The sequence below is a fragment of the Micromys minutus genome (assembly GCF_963924665.1).
Source record: "Micromys minutus genome assembly, chromosome: 23".
NCBI lineage: Eukaryota > Metazoa > Chordata > Mammalia > Rodentia > Muridae > Micromys > Micromys minutus.
Window position 1 is genome coordinate 43,715,683 of NC_137958.1, and position 13,583 is coordinate 43,729,265.

Consider the following 13,583-nt stretch of genomic DNA (forward strand, 5'->3'; position numbering starts at 1 on the left):
CTCAGCATTCTTGCCAGCATGTGCTGTCATCTGAGTTTTTGATCTCAGCCATTCTGAATGGTGTGAGGTGGAATCTCAGGGTTGTTTTGATTTGCATTTCCCTGATGACTAGGATTGTTGAGCATTGTTTCCTTAGGTGCTTCTTAGCCATTTAATATTCTTCAATTGAGAACAATAAAGAAAACACAAAAAGAGACAATCCTGGAGATAAAAACCCTAAAAAAGAAATTAGGAGTCACAGATGCGGGAACAAGGCGGGCCCGGAGTCCGGCCAAGCCGCCGACGTGCGTGCGGGCTGTGTGGCGGGTATTCGGGATCTACCCTCACCGCGTGCTCATGGCTGGTCTAGTCTGCAGGGCCTGACTTCTGTTCCTCATTGATCAGATGTCCACGTTCCATGAGGTGCACGCCCCCTTGGCCTGAAAGGAATTTTTGTTGTTGAAAAAGAAAAGGTTGCCAGGCAGGGCTGCACAGGTCACCTCTCTGGGAAGCCGAGGAGGGAGAACAGACGTGAGTTGGAGGTCTGAAGATTTACATCGGGAATTTGGTCGTTATGGTCCAATAGTAGATGTTTATGTTCCACTTGATTTCTACACACGGCGTCGAAGAGGATTTGCATATGTTCAATTTGAGGATGTTCGTGATGCTGAAGATGCTTTACATAATTTGGACAGAAAATGGATTTCTGGGCGTCAAACTGAAATACAGTTCGCACAGGGGGATCGAAAGACACCAAATCAAATGAAAGCCAAGGAAGGGAGGAATGTATACAGCTCTTCACGATATGACGATTGTGACCGATATAGACGTTCTCGAAGCTGAAGTTATGAAAGAAGGAGATCAAGGAGTCACTCCTTTGATTATAACTATAGGAGATCTTACAGTCCTAGAAACAGTAGACCGACTGGAAGACCACGGCGTAGACGAAGCCATTCCGACAACGATAGATTCAAACACCGAAATCGATCTTTTTCAAGATCTAAATCCAATTCAAGATCACGGTCCAAGTCCCAGCCCAAGAAAGAAATGAAAGCTAAATTACATTCTAGGTCTGCATCTCACACCAAAACTAGAGGCACCTCTAAAACAGATTCCAAAACACATTATAAGTCTGGCTCAAGATATGAAAAGGAATCAAGAAAAAAAGAACCACCTAGATCCAAATCTCAGTCAAGATCACAGTCTAGATGTAGGTCAAAATCTAGATCAAGGTCTTGGACTAGTCCCAAGTCCAGTGGCCACTGATAATATAAATCACGATACTTCTAGGCATGTATCATTCATTTACTCATAGTTTGGTATACTTAAATTATCAGGAATACAATGTTGCAATGATGCTTTTAAAAACAAACAAACTTAACTTGTTAGTTTTCCCTGTATTGGGCAATGGTTATAATTAAAATGATACGCTGTTGAGAAGCCACTCTTAAGAGTCCAGTTTGTTTAATGTTATGGGCAGCTACCAATTTGTGGTGTCTCTGTATATTTTTGTAAAGATTCTTGTTTTTTATGCTTGAAGTATTTGGTGAAAAGATGTTGGTGACCATTATTTGCAACATTGTCTTATTAAATAAATTTTCATGTTCATATTTCGTAGAACTGTTAACCTAAAAATGTAGCTTGCTAATAAGATGGAATGATACAGAAGTGAAGTGGTAGCCACATTACAACACTGACTGCTCAGACACTTAGGTTCAGGGTGGACCTTTATGTCTTGTCAAGATGTCTAAGCCCATGATGATTATTTATGATGCCATGTGGAATAGTTCTTCTGTTAACTCCACTGTCTGGGGATTGACGCCAACTGGGTTACACAGTGTTTTCAGGGAGCCTGACCTTTTCACTGAAACATGGAGCCTTCACTGTTTTCCCCACCTCAATCCCTGCTGGTTTCTAAGATTTGAAACATTAAAGCATAAGGGAAACACCTTCCCCTTAAGTTTTGAGTGTGTCGATGATCCCAGAAATCATTTTAAGGGGAAAAGACTGTTCTTAGCATAGTTTCTCTAAAATTTAACTATTGTTGTTCCTTGTTATTTAGGGGTTTTGTTGTTTGTTTTTTGTTAGAAACAAGTACACTGTTCGAAAATACATTGTTCGTTTATATGCATAGTGTAAAACAAACGGAATTTTGATGCTCACAGCACTTGACGTGCATTTGTATCAAAATCTGCCTGTTCTTCATAGGGGAGGCTTGCCCTTCACACCTCAGTTTTTTAATGTGAGACAAGTTAAGATGACACTCCTAGATGATTCTGTGGTGCCGTGAAGTTTTCGGGAAAAGTTAAGTTTTAAGCAGAAGCCACATCAGTCTTTGGTAATGTAGGACATGACTAAAAAAATAACGAAATGATACCCTTAAATATTTATAATTTCTAGTACTTCCAGTTGTTTTGGCGGCAACAAAGTGACTTGAAATGTCCAGTGTCATTTCAGAATACAAAGCTAGCATCTCTGAGATCTTAGACTCCTTGCTTACAGATGTGAGTGAAGATACTGTGGGGGGTGATCCTCCTAGAGGATTACCTTATTTTTTTTCTTTCAGGTTTGTTTTAAAAAATCTAGTCCTTGCTTGTAGACAACAAAAGATGATTTTAAGAACTGTTTGTGGAGTGTGTTTGGAAGATTAATTCTAGAACCTTTGTATATTTAATAGTATTTCTAACTGTTGTTTCTCTACTGTTTGCAGTTAATGTCCTTGTTCTGCTATGCAATCACTTATATGCACATTTCTTTAATTTCTTTATATTTTCCTGGATGTATAGTTTAAACAACAAAGTCTATTTAAACTGTAGCAGTATTTTGCAGTTCAAGCAAAGAGGAAAGTTGTGGGGTTAAACTTTGTATTTCCTTTCTTATAGAAGCTTCTAAAAAGGTATTTTTATATGTTCTTTTTAACAAATAAAACAAGACCCAGCTTATTTTCTGCTTGCTGTAAATTAAGCAAAGATGCTATTATAAAAACAAAATGAAGGAAATAAAAAAAAGGAGTCACAGATGCAATCATCACTAACAGACAACAAGAGATGGTAGAGGGAATCTCAGGGGCCAAAGACATAATAGAAAACATAGACAAAACAGTCAGAGAAGATGCAAAAAACAAAAAACTCCTAACCCAAAATGTCCAGGAGATCCAGGACACAATGAGAAGATCAAACCTAAGGATAATAGGAATAGAAGAGGGCAAAGAATATCAACTAAATGGCACAGTAAATATCTTCAATGAAATTGCAGAAACCTTTCCTACCCTTAAGAATGAGATGACCATGAGCATAAAAGAAGCCTTCAGAACTCCAAATAGATTGGACCTGAAAAGAAACTCCTCCTGACACATAATAGTCAAAATACCAAGTGTTGAAAACATAAAAAGAATACTACACTAAAAGGAGTAAGGAAAAAAAAGGACATATAACATATAAAGGCAGACCAATCAGAATTATATCCAACTTCTCAACAGAGACTATGAAAGCTAGAAGATCCTGGACAGATGTCATATAGACTCTAAGAGAACACAAATATCAGCCCTGTTACTATATCCAGCAAAACTCTCAATTGCCATAGATGGAGAGACCAAGATATTCCAGGACAAAACTAAATTTACACAATATCTGAACACAAATCCAGCCCTACAAAGAATGATAGTTTGAAAACCCAACACAATGAGAGAAACTACACCCTAGAAAAAGCAAAAAATAACTAAGCAAAAAAACAAAAGAAGAAAGACATACAGACATAAGTCTACTTCTAAGAGCAAAAATAGCAGAAAACATCAACCACTATTCCTTAATATTTCTTAACATGAATGGACTCGATTCTGCAATTAAAAAGACATAGGCTATCAGACTGGATACATAAACAAAACCCAGCATTTTGCTGCATACAGGAAACTCATCTCAGAGACAAAGACAGACACTATCTCAGAGTAAAAGGCTGGGAAGAAAACCTTCCAAGCAAATGGTCCCAAGAAACAAACTGGAGTAGCAATTCTAATATAGAATAAAGCAGATTTTCAACCCAGTCACAAAAGAGCACTCATGGTATGTACTCACTTATAAACAGATAATAGCTCCCACAGACTTATGATGCGAAAAAAGAAAGAAAGAAAGAAAGAAAGAAAGAAAGAAAGAAAGAAAGAAAGAACAGAACGTAGCTGCCTCAGTCCTTCCAGGCCTTCTTAGAAGGGAGAACCAAACAAAACACTCATGGGAGGAAATAATTCCATAAATGGAGGAGCAGGGATTGAAGAAAAGATCTACAGAGACTGCCTCACTTGGAAAACCACCCCATATGCTGCCACCAAATCCAAGAACTATTGCTGATGCCAGGAAGTGTTTACTGGCAGGAACCAGATATGGATGTCTCCTCAGAGGCTCTGCCAGAGTCATACAGATATAGATGAGGATGCTTGCAGCTAAACATCAGACCAAACACAGGGACCACAATGAAAGAGCTAGAGAAAAATCTGAAGAAGCTGAAAGGGTTTGCAACCTCTTGAGAAGAACAATATCATCAACCAGCCAAGGCACTGGGATGGAGAGGGTGGTTGGGAGAGGGAGCACCTTCATGCAAGCAAGTACGGGGTTTGGAGGGAAGATGTAACATTTGAAATGTACATATTCAATAATATTTTTTTTTAAAAAGAGAAAATATTTTTGAAACTAGGGGTCTGAGGAAACTGCTTAGAGTTGCTGTTCTTCCAGAAGAACCAAATTTGATTCCCAGGACACTTATTATGTGATGCAATCTGTTCCACATTCTAGAGAATTTGATGCTCCTCTTTTCTGTTCTGTGAATATACAAATCCACCTGATACATACACTCACTCAGACACTAAACAGGCATACCATTTGCAAAGTTTATAACTGAACAATTTTTGACATAAGATGGTAATGTATTAAATACAGTTCTGCAGTGCCTGCTGCTGGGGATAATACTTTAATGCAGAATTGCTGACATATGAGTACAAGATATGCTAAAGGGAACCTTAAAAGACCTTGTTCTTCTTCAACTATTATTAAAATATAATTGCATTATCATTTTCTTTCCTTTCCACTCCCAAATCTACACCCACACACACACACACACACACACACACACACACACACACAGAGAGAGAGAGAGAGAGAGAGAGAGAGAGAGAGAGAGAGAGAGAGAGAGAGAGAGGCATCTCTGACTCTGTTTCCTGTTGCTTGTATATATATGATCTCAGACTGAACATTTGTTACTGGGTGACTAGGTAGAAAGCCTATCATGGGAGACAATTATGCTTCTTGCACTTAATATTTGTTGTATATTGTTTTTGAAAGGTCTTCCTTCCATGTTGACATGTCTTTTGAGGCTGGTTGATGTGTCTCTGCCATTCCTAGGAAACACAATCACACAGCATGTTTTCTAGTCTCTTTTCTGGTTTTTAACATCTCTCTATCCCCTTTTCAATGATGTTACCTAAGCCTTTGGTAGAGGAATTGTATTATAGATGCATCACATGTATCCTACACTCCTTAAATTTTATTGTCTGTATCTAAACATGTTATGATTTTCTGTAACCGTCTCTGTTTACGGAAACATCATACTCAATGTCAAACAAGTTTTACTCTTGACATATACATAAAAGAGATATTTCAAAATGCTAACACAAGCACATTTTCTGGCACTAATCAGCAGGGGAAATGAAAAACTGTAAACACAGGGAATAATACAGTAAAAATCAGTTTAACACAGAGGAAAGATAAATTTTAAAAATCTCCTAAATATGAAGAGCCATAGGGAAGGAAACTATGTAGATAAAAAATTGGATACTTCAATGTGCAAAAAATATGCATATTAGATATATGTACATCCCATATTGTATATGTTCTCAGAAAGTGGGAACCCAGTGCTAAAACAATAATGATTGTGTGAATTGGGGGGGGTATCAGCATTGAAAGTTCTGTTTTGCATGTTTCTAAGCTTATTTTAGATTCTAGAAACTTATTTGAAGACATTAAATATATTACTCTATGTTTTCGAATAAGACCCTCTCTGAGTTTGGCCCACACATGCTTTTAAAATCTGAGCATTTGTCAAGATATATTTTAATAAATTTGTCTTGGTAGTATCATCTATTATTAGAAGACATCAGTTCATAAGTGGGTATTTTTAGGTTATTATTTAGAACTAGAAAGTAGTACATAGTTTGGTAAATTGGTGATTGATTAGATTCTCAGTGTCTGCGATAGGATTCATTGTCTAGTAAAGTATGAAAACTATGCAATGTGTCTTTTCATTCTGAGATACTGAGTCCTCATAAAGACCTATAGTTTCCATGAGTCTTACAGCATCTGGACTGTCACGTCAGCATAAGAATTCAAGCTTCCACTGGCATTAAATTATGTGTTCAAAAGGGTCTCATCATTAAAAGTTTGTTATTTCTTTTTTTTTTTTTTTTTTTTTTTGCATTTCGTAACACTTTATTTAAGAAGGAACCTATGTCTGCACTGCTATGGAAACAATGATGAAGACCAAGGGAAACACATCGGGGACAGTGCAGACAGTGATATACATTGTCCAATATTTAATCAATGTATAACAGTCAAGGAAAAGTCTTGTCCTTATTAAGCGAACATTTTTGCATACACTGCCTTCTCTTTATCTTTCTGTGCCTTTATCATTTGTTTGACTTTAAGCAATTCTGCCTGGATAGCTTTATCTCCTGGGGCTATCTCCTGCGCCTTCTTAAGATCAGCCAATGCTTGATCATATTCTTTTAATCCTTGCCATCCTTGCGCTTTTCGGTACAGTGCTTTAGTATTTGAAGGGTCCATTTCAAGAGCCTCCAAGCAACTGTCAATTGCCCCCTGCCAATTTGACATCTTCAATTTACAAGCACCAATATTTAGCACACAACTTAAGGCTATAGGTTGCAGTCTGGATATATCTGCTTTCTCAATAACGGCCTTTGAACTATCCACATACCTTAAAACCTTCGCATATTTTTTAATAGCCATCTCCCAGTTCTGAGACTTGAAAAAAGTATTTCCTATGTTTTTTAAGTCTTCAGATATTAATAAAATTTTATCTACATCTTTTAGATCTATATCTGCATCCCCAGGGAAATCTGGATGACTGTCACCAGAGCCATCTTTGGGGAATATGCCCCAGTCATCCCCTTCTTTCAGTTCTCCGCATTCTGCAATCACACACAGTTTAGCAGGCTTTTCACCATTCACTTCTACATTCTCAAGCATCCTTGCCACACCTAGTCCTTTTATTACTTGACCAAATACCACATGTTTCCCATCCAAATGAGGAGTTGGAACTGTTGTGATAAAGAACTGAGAGCCATTTGTATTGGGGCCTGCATTTGCCATGCTCAACAAACCCTCCCGGTCATGCTTATAATGAAAATTCTCATCTTCAAATTTTTCACCATAAATACTTTCTCCTCCTGTCCCATTCTGATTTGAGAAGTCTCCACCCTGAATCATAAATTTCTTAATAATTCGATGAAAAGGACATCCTTTAAAATGGAGAGGTTTCCCAGTTGTGGATCCAGTGCCTTTTTCTCCTGTACACAATGCACGAAAATTTTCTGCAGTTTTGGGAATGATATCTGCAAACAACTCTAAAACAATTCGTCCAACTCGCCACCCGCCGATGTCCACGTCAAAGAAGACTCGCGGGTTCTTGGAATTGGAGGGCTTGGCTGCTGGGGATGGGTGGGACATCTTCACTGCCAGCACTGGAAAGCGTGACACTGGGCGAGAGGGGCTCGAACTCTACTGCACCTCTACGTTACAAGCTGGCCTGTTATTTCTTTTTACTGATCTCTTTGAACTTCTGCCTATTGTTGCCTTTTCAGTACTTTGCACACTCATAGGAACTTATGGTGAAAACATTCCAACTCAATGCTGGCTTCTCTCTATAAAAAAATCTTAAAATACAGTTTTCATTCGATTCTCGTAATGAACGGGTATTAAGAATGCTGTTCATTACAAGAGTATCTCTCAGCAATGAGCAGGCTGTTTATTGCTATTACATTATTTATGAAGACATGTTCTAACTCCACTAACTAGTTTCCTTCCGTTTGTGAAACTTCGCCATCTTAAAAGGACTGATGAATTGGAACAACTGCACACTCTGCTGAGATTTGTGACTGTCATTCTTCCGGCTGGAATTGCTCATAGATCTTGCAAGAGTAGCAGACATGCATCCATTACAACCGCCAGTCAGAGTGGTCATTAAGCACTTTCTGCCGTAGAGATTGCTACACCAGATGGTACTTCATGAACAATAGACGATGCTCTCCAAACTGCCAAGCATTTGTTCTGTACCATTTTAACTTGGAACCTGAAAAGAGTAAAAGACAGCAGTACCTGTAAAATTCAAATTTTTGGTAGTAATCATCTAGATTTTCTAGACAGAAAAGCTCTTTTTTATTTGCATACAAAGACAAACTGGTCTTTGTATTTGGAATGTACAGAGTGGTTTTATTTGTTTATTCATTCATTCATTCATTTGCTTGGAGATATGTTCTTACTATATAGTTCATACTGGCGTGAAATTCACTGAGATCTTCAATATTTACATGTTGGGTGGAAGCGCAAGGAGTAAAGAAATGCACCACAACAAGCTCAGATTGTGTAGTGTTTAACCAAATCCATTTGTTCCTAAACCCATTATTCATTACATAAAGACTCTTTCTCTTACATCACTGTAGCCCAATATGTTTCCTAACCTGTTCCCTGGTAGTGTAAAAGGAAAATAGCAAGCTCATTTTGATTTGTATTAAAACTACAACGTTTCTGTAATACTTATTTCCATTATAGGAGATACTTTATTTTCATTTTGTTGTTTATATTTGAATTGTACTTTAATGTCAACCATTCTTACTTCACTTTCCTCTTTCTAAACCCTACAATAAGTCCCATCCTACTATCATTCAAATGCTTAGTCTTTTCTCATTGATTGTTATTGTACTCATCTCTGTGTGTGTGTGTGTGTGTGTGTGTGTGTGTGTGTGTGTGTGTGTATATATATATATATATTTCTAACTATACACTGTTGAGTTTATAAAAGGGTATTTGTCTGTATGCATTTAGCTTCAACAATTTGGTTCTGAAAAACCAATGGGTATAATTTTACCTCGGGAGGAACACCTCTCTTGCTCCCAGGACTACTCAGTTGACTGTAGTTTTTTGCTTAGTGTTGAGACCTCATGGGCTTTCCCCATACAATTTGGCATGTCTATTGATATTGTACTTTTCCAGTTCATGTTTAATTAATTATGTTCATGAGATATCACATATATAACTTCTGGTAGTACTAGAAAACATAATTTTATGCCAGGCTCTCTGATCCTTTGCTCTTATTTTATGAGGTTGTCCAAACCTTTGGTGCAATAGTATTTTGTAGTGGGAATGACCACAACAATTATGAGTTTTGTTTGGCTGGTATTTTCTGTGGTGCTCTCTGTCTGATGTAAAGAGAAGTTTCCACGATGAGGGGTGAAAATTAAACTCATCTATGCACATAAAGAAAATGTTTATATGTTGTCGTTAGGGAGAATGCTTAGTAAATTAGTTGTTCTATATTTCCCCCCAATCACTATAACCATCCTAGCACTCATAATTAATTAGTTTTACAGTACCAGGGATGATTAGTTTCTTATTGAAAAATTATTAAATACAAATAACTGGTGCCTTTGTTTTAATGTAAGTGTGCTAGAAATGCTGAACTTAAGGCTTTCTTTGGAATCCATTTTGATATGTATAGTGTGTGTGTGTGAGAGAGAGAGGGGAGGAGGGAGGGGAAAAGAAATATTGTATATATAGATATAATATGTAGATATGGTAGGTAGTAGAGGTACACACAGACACACACAAATATACCCATGCTCTCCTCTCTCTATTTCTGTTTTTGGGGAGAAGACATGTCCACATATGTATCATTTCCTCCTTTCTGTCTCTCTTTCTTAATTAACTTAAATTGTCATCTATGAAAGAAAAGACTCCCATAGTTTTTCTGGATTCTCTCATGATATTAGTCAAGAAACAATGGCGTCTATTCTCTTCCCTCATAAATACTACAACTAGGGGCCAGGAGGATGGCAGAAATAACATCTCACTGACACAAAATGTGAAGGACATGATTCTCTCTGGCTCAAATTCTGAAAAGTGTAATAAAACTAGTTCCCTTCCACTTTAGTCTTAAATTTGCAATTCAAAATTTATATGTAATAACCACTACAAATGTCAACATAATTTATTTAAATTATACCTAGAAAATACTACAATGATTATAGGTAAATATAGTTTGGGAAATAAAGAAAAGTTATTACAACTGAAAGATAACATTTAATATCTATTAAACAAAAATATTATCTTTAAATTAGTATAAAGAATATATATATATATATATAATACTAAAGATTAAAAACAATGTTAGCAGGTAAATGGAATTGCTTTAATGGGATGTTAGTTTTAATGAGTTAAAATGAACACGGCTAAACTAAAAATGAATATTAGTATAATTCCAAAAGCATACCAAACAGCATAACATATTCCCTAAGTCATAACATAGAATGTGAAACAAAATTAGCTGAATATAAGAACCAATAATGGGATGTCGATTTAGAAATCATATATTTCTCACAGTGAATATTAAAAATGTGCCTCTTTGTCAAGTTTGGAGAAAAGTGTGTTAAGGTAAAGAAGTATTTTACATCACCCAAGTTTTGTTTCTCATAATCCATAATTCAGTTTATGCTTAAAGTGTCTTTTAACTTTCTTATATTGTGATAAAATCAAATAAAGTAAAATTTTAAAGCAAAGAAAACCACATTAAACTGCAATCTGCAATTAGAGATACTTTGATGGTTGTATTTTCAGGATATTTAGAAGTAAGAAAAAAAATTCACATTTGATCCCATCGACATCATTATGAACTTTAAAAGGATATATAGTAATTTAGAAAGTGGGAATTACCATTTTTTGTATTTATCTAGGTCATATCTTTCTGATTAAATGTATAAAATACATAAAGCACAAACTAAGATATAAGAGATTTCCCTTCTACATAAAATAGTTTGTCAGATGTAATTATTTTTTAATGGCACACACGAATTGCTTTTATTTCTTTATGCATCTGCATGTGAACTTTTAGTGGTTTTGAACAGTGTGGGAAATGTGACAATGAGCCAGAAAACCAAACTCACCCATCTGCAAATGAGGTAACCCAGAGGTCTTCTGTGTCTCTGCTGACGGTCTGAGGAATACTTTGAAACCTGAGTCCACAGTGTCAGAGACTCATCTTCCAGTTGTAAACTCTACATAAAACTAATGCCCCAAGAGCCTGTTCAGACCCCTTCACTTTGTAAAAGCAAAGGGATTATGGGAAAAGGAGACAACTCAGAAACATATTCACTTAGGACTTTCTGTTTGGCCTTTCTCTAGGTGTAACCACCAAGGAACGTGAATGCAGATCAGTCAGAATTGCCCCATTACTCCTCTCCTCACCCGAAGTCCTGAGCTTAAAGCTCCTGGGCTGATGGTAGTGGCAGCACTGAGAACTCAGCACTCCTTGCCCAGCCTGGTGGCAAGTGAAAGACTGTGATCTGGATCAAAGAGAAGGAGGCCATGTTGTTCCAACCTCATCTGGTAGCTTCTGGCCACATCAACAATGAAGTTGAGTAGGGAGAAAGCAGCACCCCTTGATAAAGGTGGGGAAATAGGAGGTCCTGAATTCCTCATCAACAGCCAATTTCAGAGGGAGAGGAGGGTTACATTCTAAGGTTTGGCCAAGAGTTAGAATGCAGTAATGTGGACAATGGCTATTATAGGGCATCACTTAAAACTTAAGAAAGCAGGGATGCAGCTAAAACGGCCCAAACCACAGCAGTGATACATACCAAGGCTGCTCCTCCCTTCAGCCTCCCCATCTAGTCTAAGGGCCAGCACTCTTCTGTGGCAGAGAGCAAGGTGGTCAAAATCAGACAGAGACAGCAGTGATTGTGTGAGTGGTCTGTTCATATATGTGTTAGTTGTGCCAACTGCTTCAAAAAATCAATTTGCATATATCTTCTTGATCTCCTAAAATCAACAAGATAGACAGTAGTTACACTCAACAAATGATGTTTCACAGCACAACTGAGGTATTTCCAAAAGACATTAAGTTAATATTAAAACGGTGTCTCAGGAGGAAGTGTCAATGAGGCTTCCTCTAGCACTTTGAAGTCTAGAGATGTACCTAGAAAATCCACTATTGTAAAAAACAAAAATGTCGGTCAGATAGGGAGGGGTAACAGGGACTTGGTGAATGATTACCACAACACTGTCCTTCTGTTGACTGTGGAAGCTACATGTTCTCTTTTGACATCATCAAGTGTTGAAGTTCTTATAAGACAACTTCAGTGCTGTGGGAATTCTGCCACTTTTCCAGCACTGCTGTGGCTCTTGGATCCACCACTTTGTTTAAAATACTCATGATACTCATATTAACTTTTGTTACAGAGCTTATAAGTGGGGTTCTTCCACATATTTAGTCCTACATTCTATGTAAAGGCTATATTTCAGTTTTCATAAGTTCATTCTTAAGGCCTAATTGTCATCCCTGTTCATCTCGTATGTCTCATGTCTTACTGGTATTCTAGACACCAGCTAACTGTGCCACAGCCAGCTCCTTCCTGGCCTTCTGCCAGTTCTTCCAACAGGAGGAAATTTAAAGAGACTTTTACTCCTGTACCCATGTTGTCTGCCATCTTGTGTTTCCGCTGCCCAAAGCCAGATGCAATAATTTAAAAACACCGAGATAGACATCTTTTGTGTAAAATGTTTTGTTCAATGTTATCTTTAGACAGAACCTATAGAGCTTTGGAAGCCTGCCATATTCTGATGTGTGTGAGGGAATGTAGTGATGGTGGGAGCTTTGTCTTGTTACTTCTGACCAAGGTTTGTATTTAAGCGTTAACTATATTTTTATTCGTTGTGTTGGGTCACAAGCCATAGCAAAAGTTATCTCAGTCAGACAGGGATACTTTATTAAGTATATGCCCTGGGATTGAATTCCATGAGGCAGGCTTGGCACCAGAAGCATGACCTTGAGTGAATATCCTACAGGGATCTTTTCAAACCTAAAATATCTGAACATCTGTGCCAGCTATTCCACCAATAAGAATTAAGTGATAGAGAAATTGCCTTACTTAGGAACATGTTTTTGTTGTATACTTATCCAGTTCCCGTTGCTTGGTATATTCAACTGTGTCAGTGGTCCTGCCTTGTCTAACATTCATGGCTTAATTTTTCAACTTTCATGGGACTTGTCCAACATTCATGTTTTGACTTTTCAGGAAGGATGTCAGTTTTTCATGTACATGTCTCTTTCTCCCAAGGAGGATGCAACTTTGCAGGGAGGTCTTACAAACTTAAACTTGACTAGACCCCTACTCAAAATAGAGATCTTATATTGGTGCAGAACTCTTATGTTGGGGTTCATGACAGTTGTAGCTTATAAAAGCAAATAGCATAAAAGCTTATTCACAGATGAAAGATGTGCTACTGGTAGATTTGTGTCCAAGCATATTGCATTTATACAAAGCAGCTGTATTA

The 13,583-nt window shown here is 37.3% G+C and overlaps 1 protein-coding gene and 1 pseudogene across 2 annotated transcripts in view; one reads left to right on the top strand and one right to left on the bottom strand.

The window, feature by feature from the left end:
• The window catches only part of LOC308435770, a 139,125-nt pseudogene extending 137,880 nt beyond the window's left edge, over positions 1 to 1,245 (top strand). The window contains exon 2 of the transcript in view: positions 448 to 1,245. The product of the transcript in view is annotated as an uncharacterized misc_RNA (transcript). The remainder of the gene's footprint in view (positions 1 to 447) is intronic.
• A 5,347-nt stretch (positions 1,246 to 6,592) lies between these two features.
• LOC308435443 (peptidyl-prolyl cis-trans isomerase D-like) lies at positions 6,593 to 7,706 on the bottom strand (the record flags this gene model as incomplete). Its single annotated transcript, XM_080936076.1, has 1 exon — positions 6,593 to 7,706. One exon carries the CDS (start codon positions 7,704 to 7,706, stop codon positions 6,594 to 6,596), a length of 1,113 nt encoding a protein of 370 aa, XP_080792202.1. The 3' UTR covers position 6,593.
• Between the last annotated feature and the right edge of the window lie 5,877 nt (positions 7,707 to 13,583).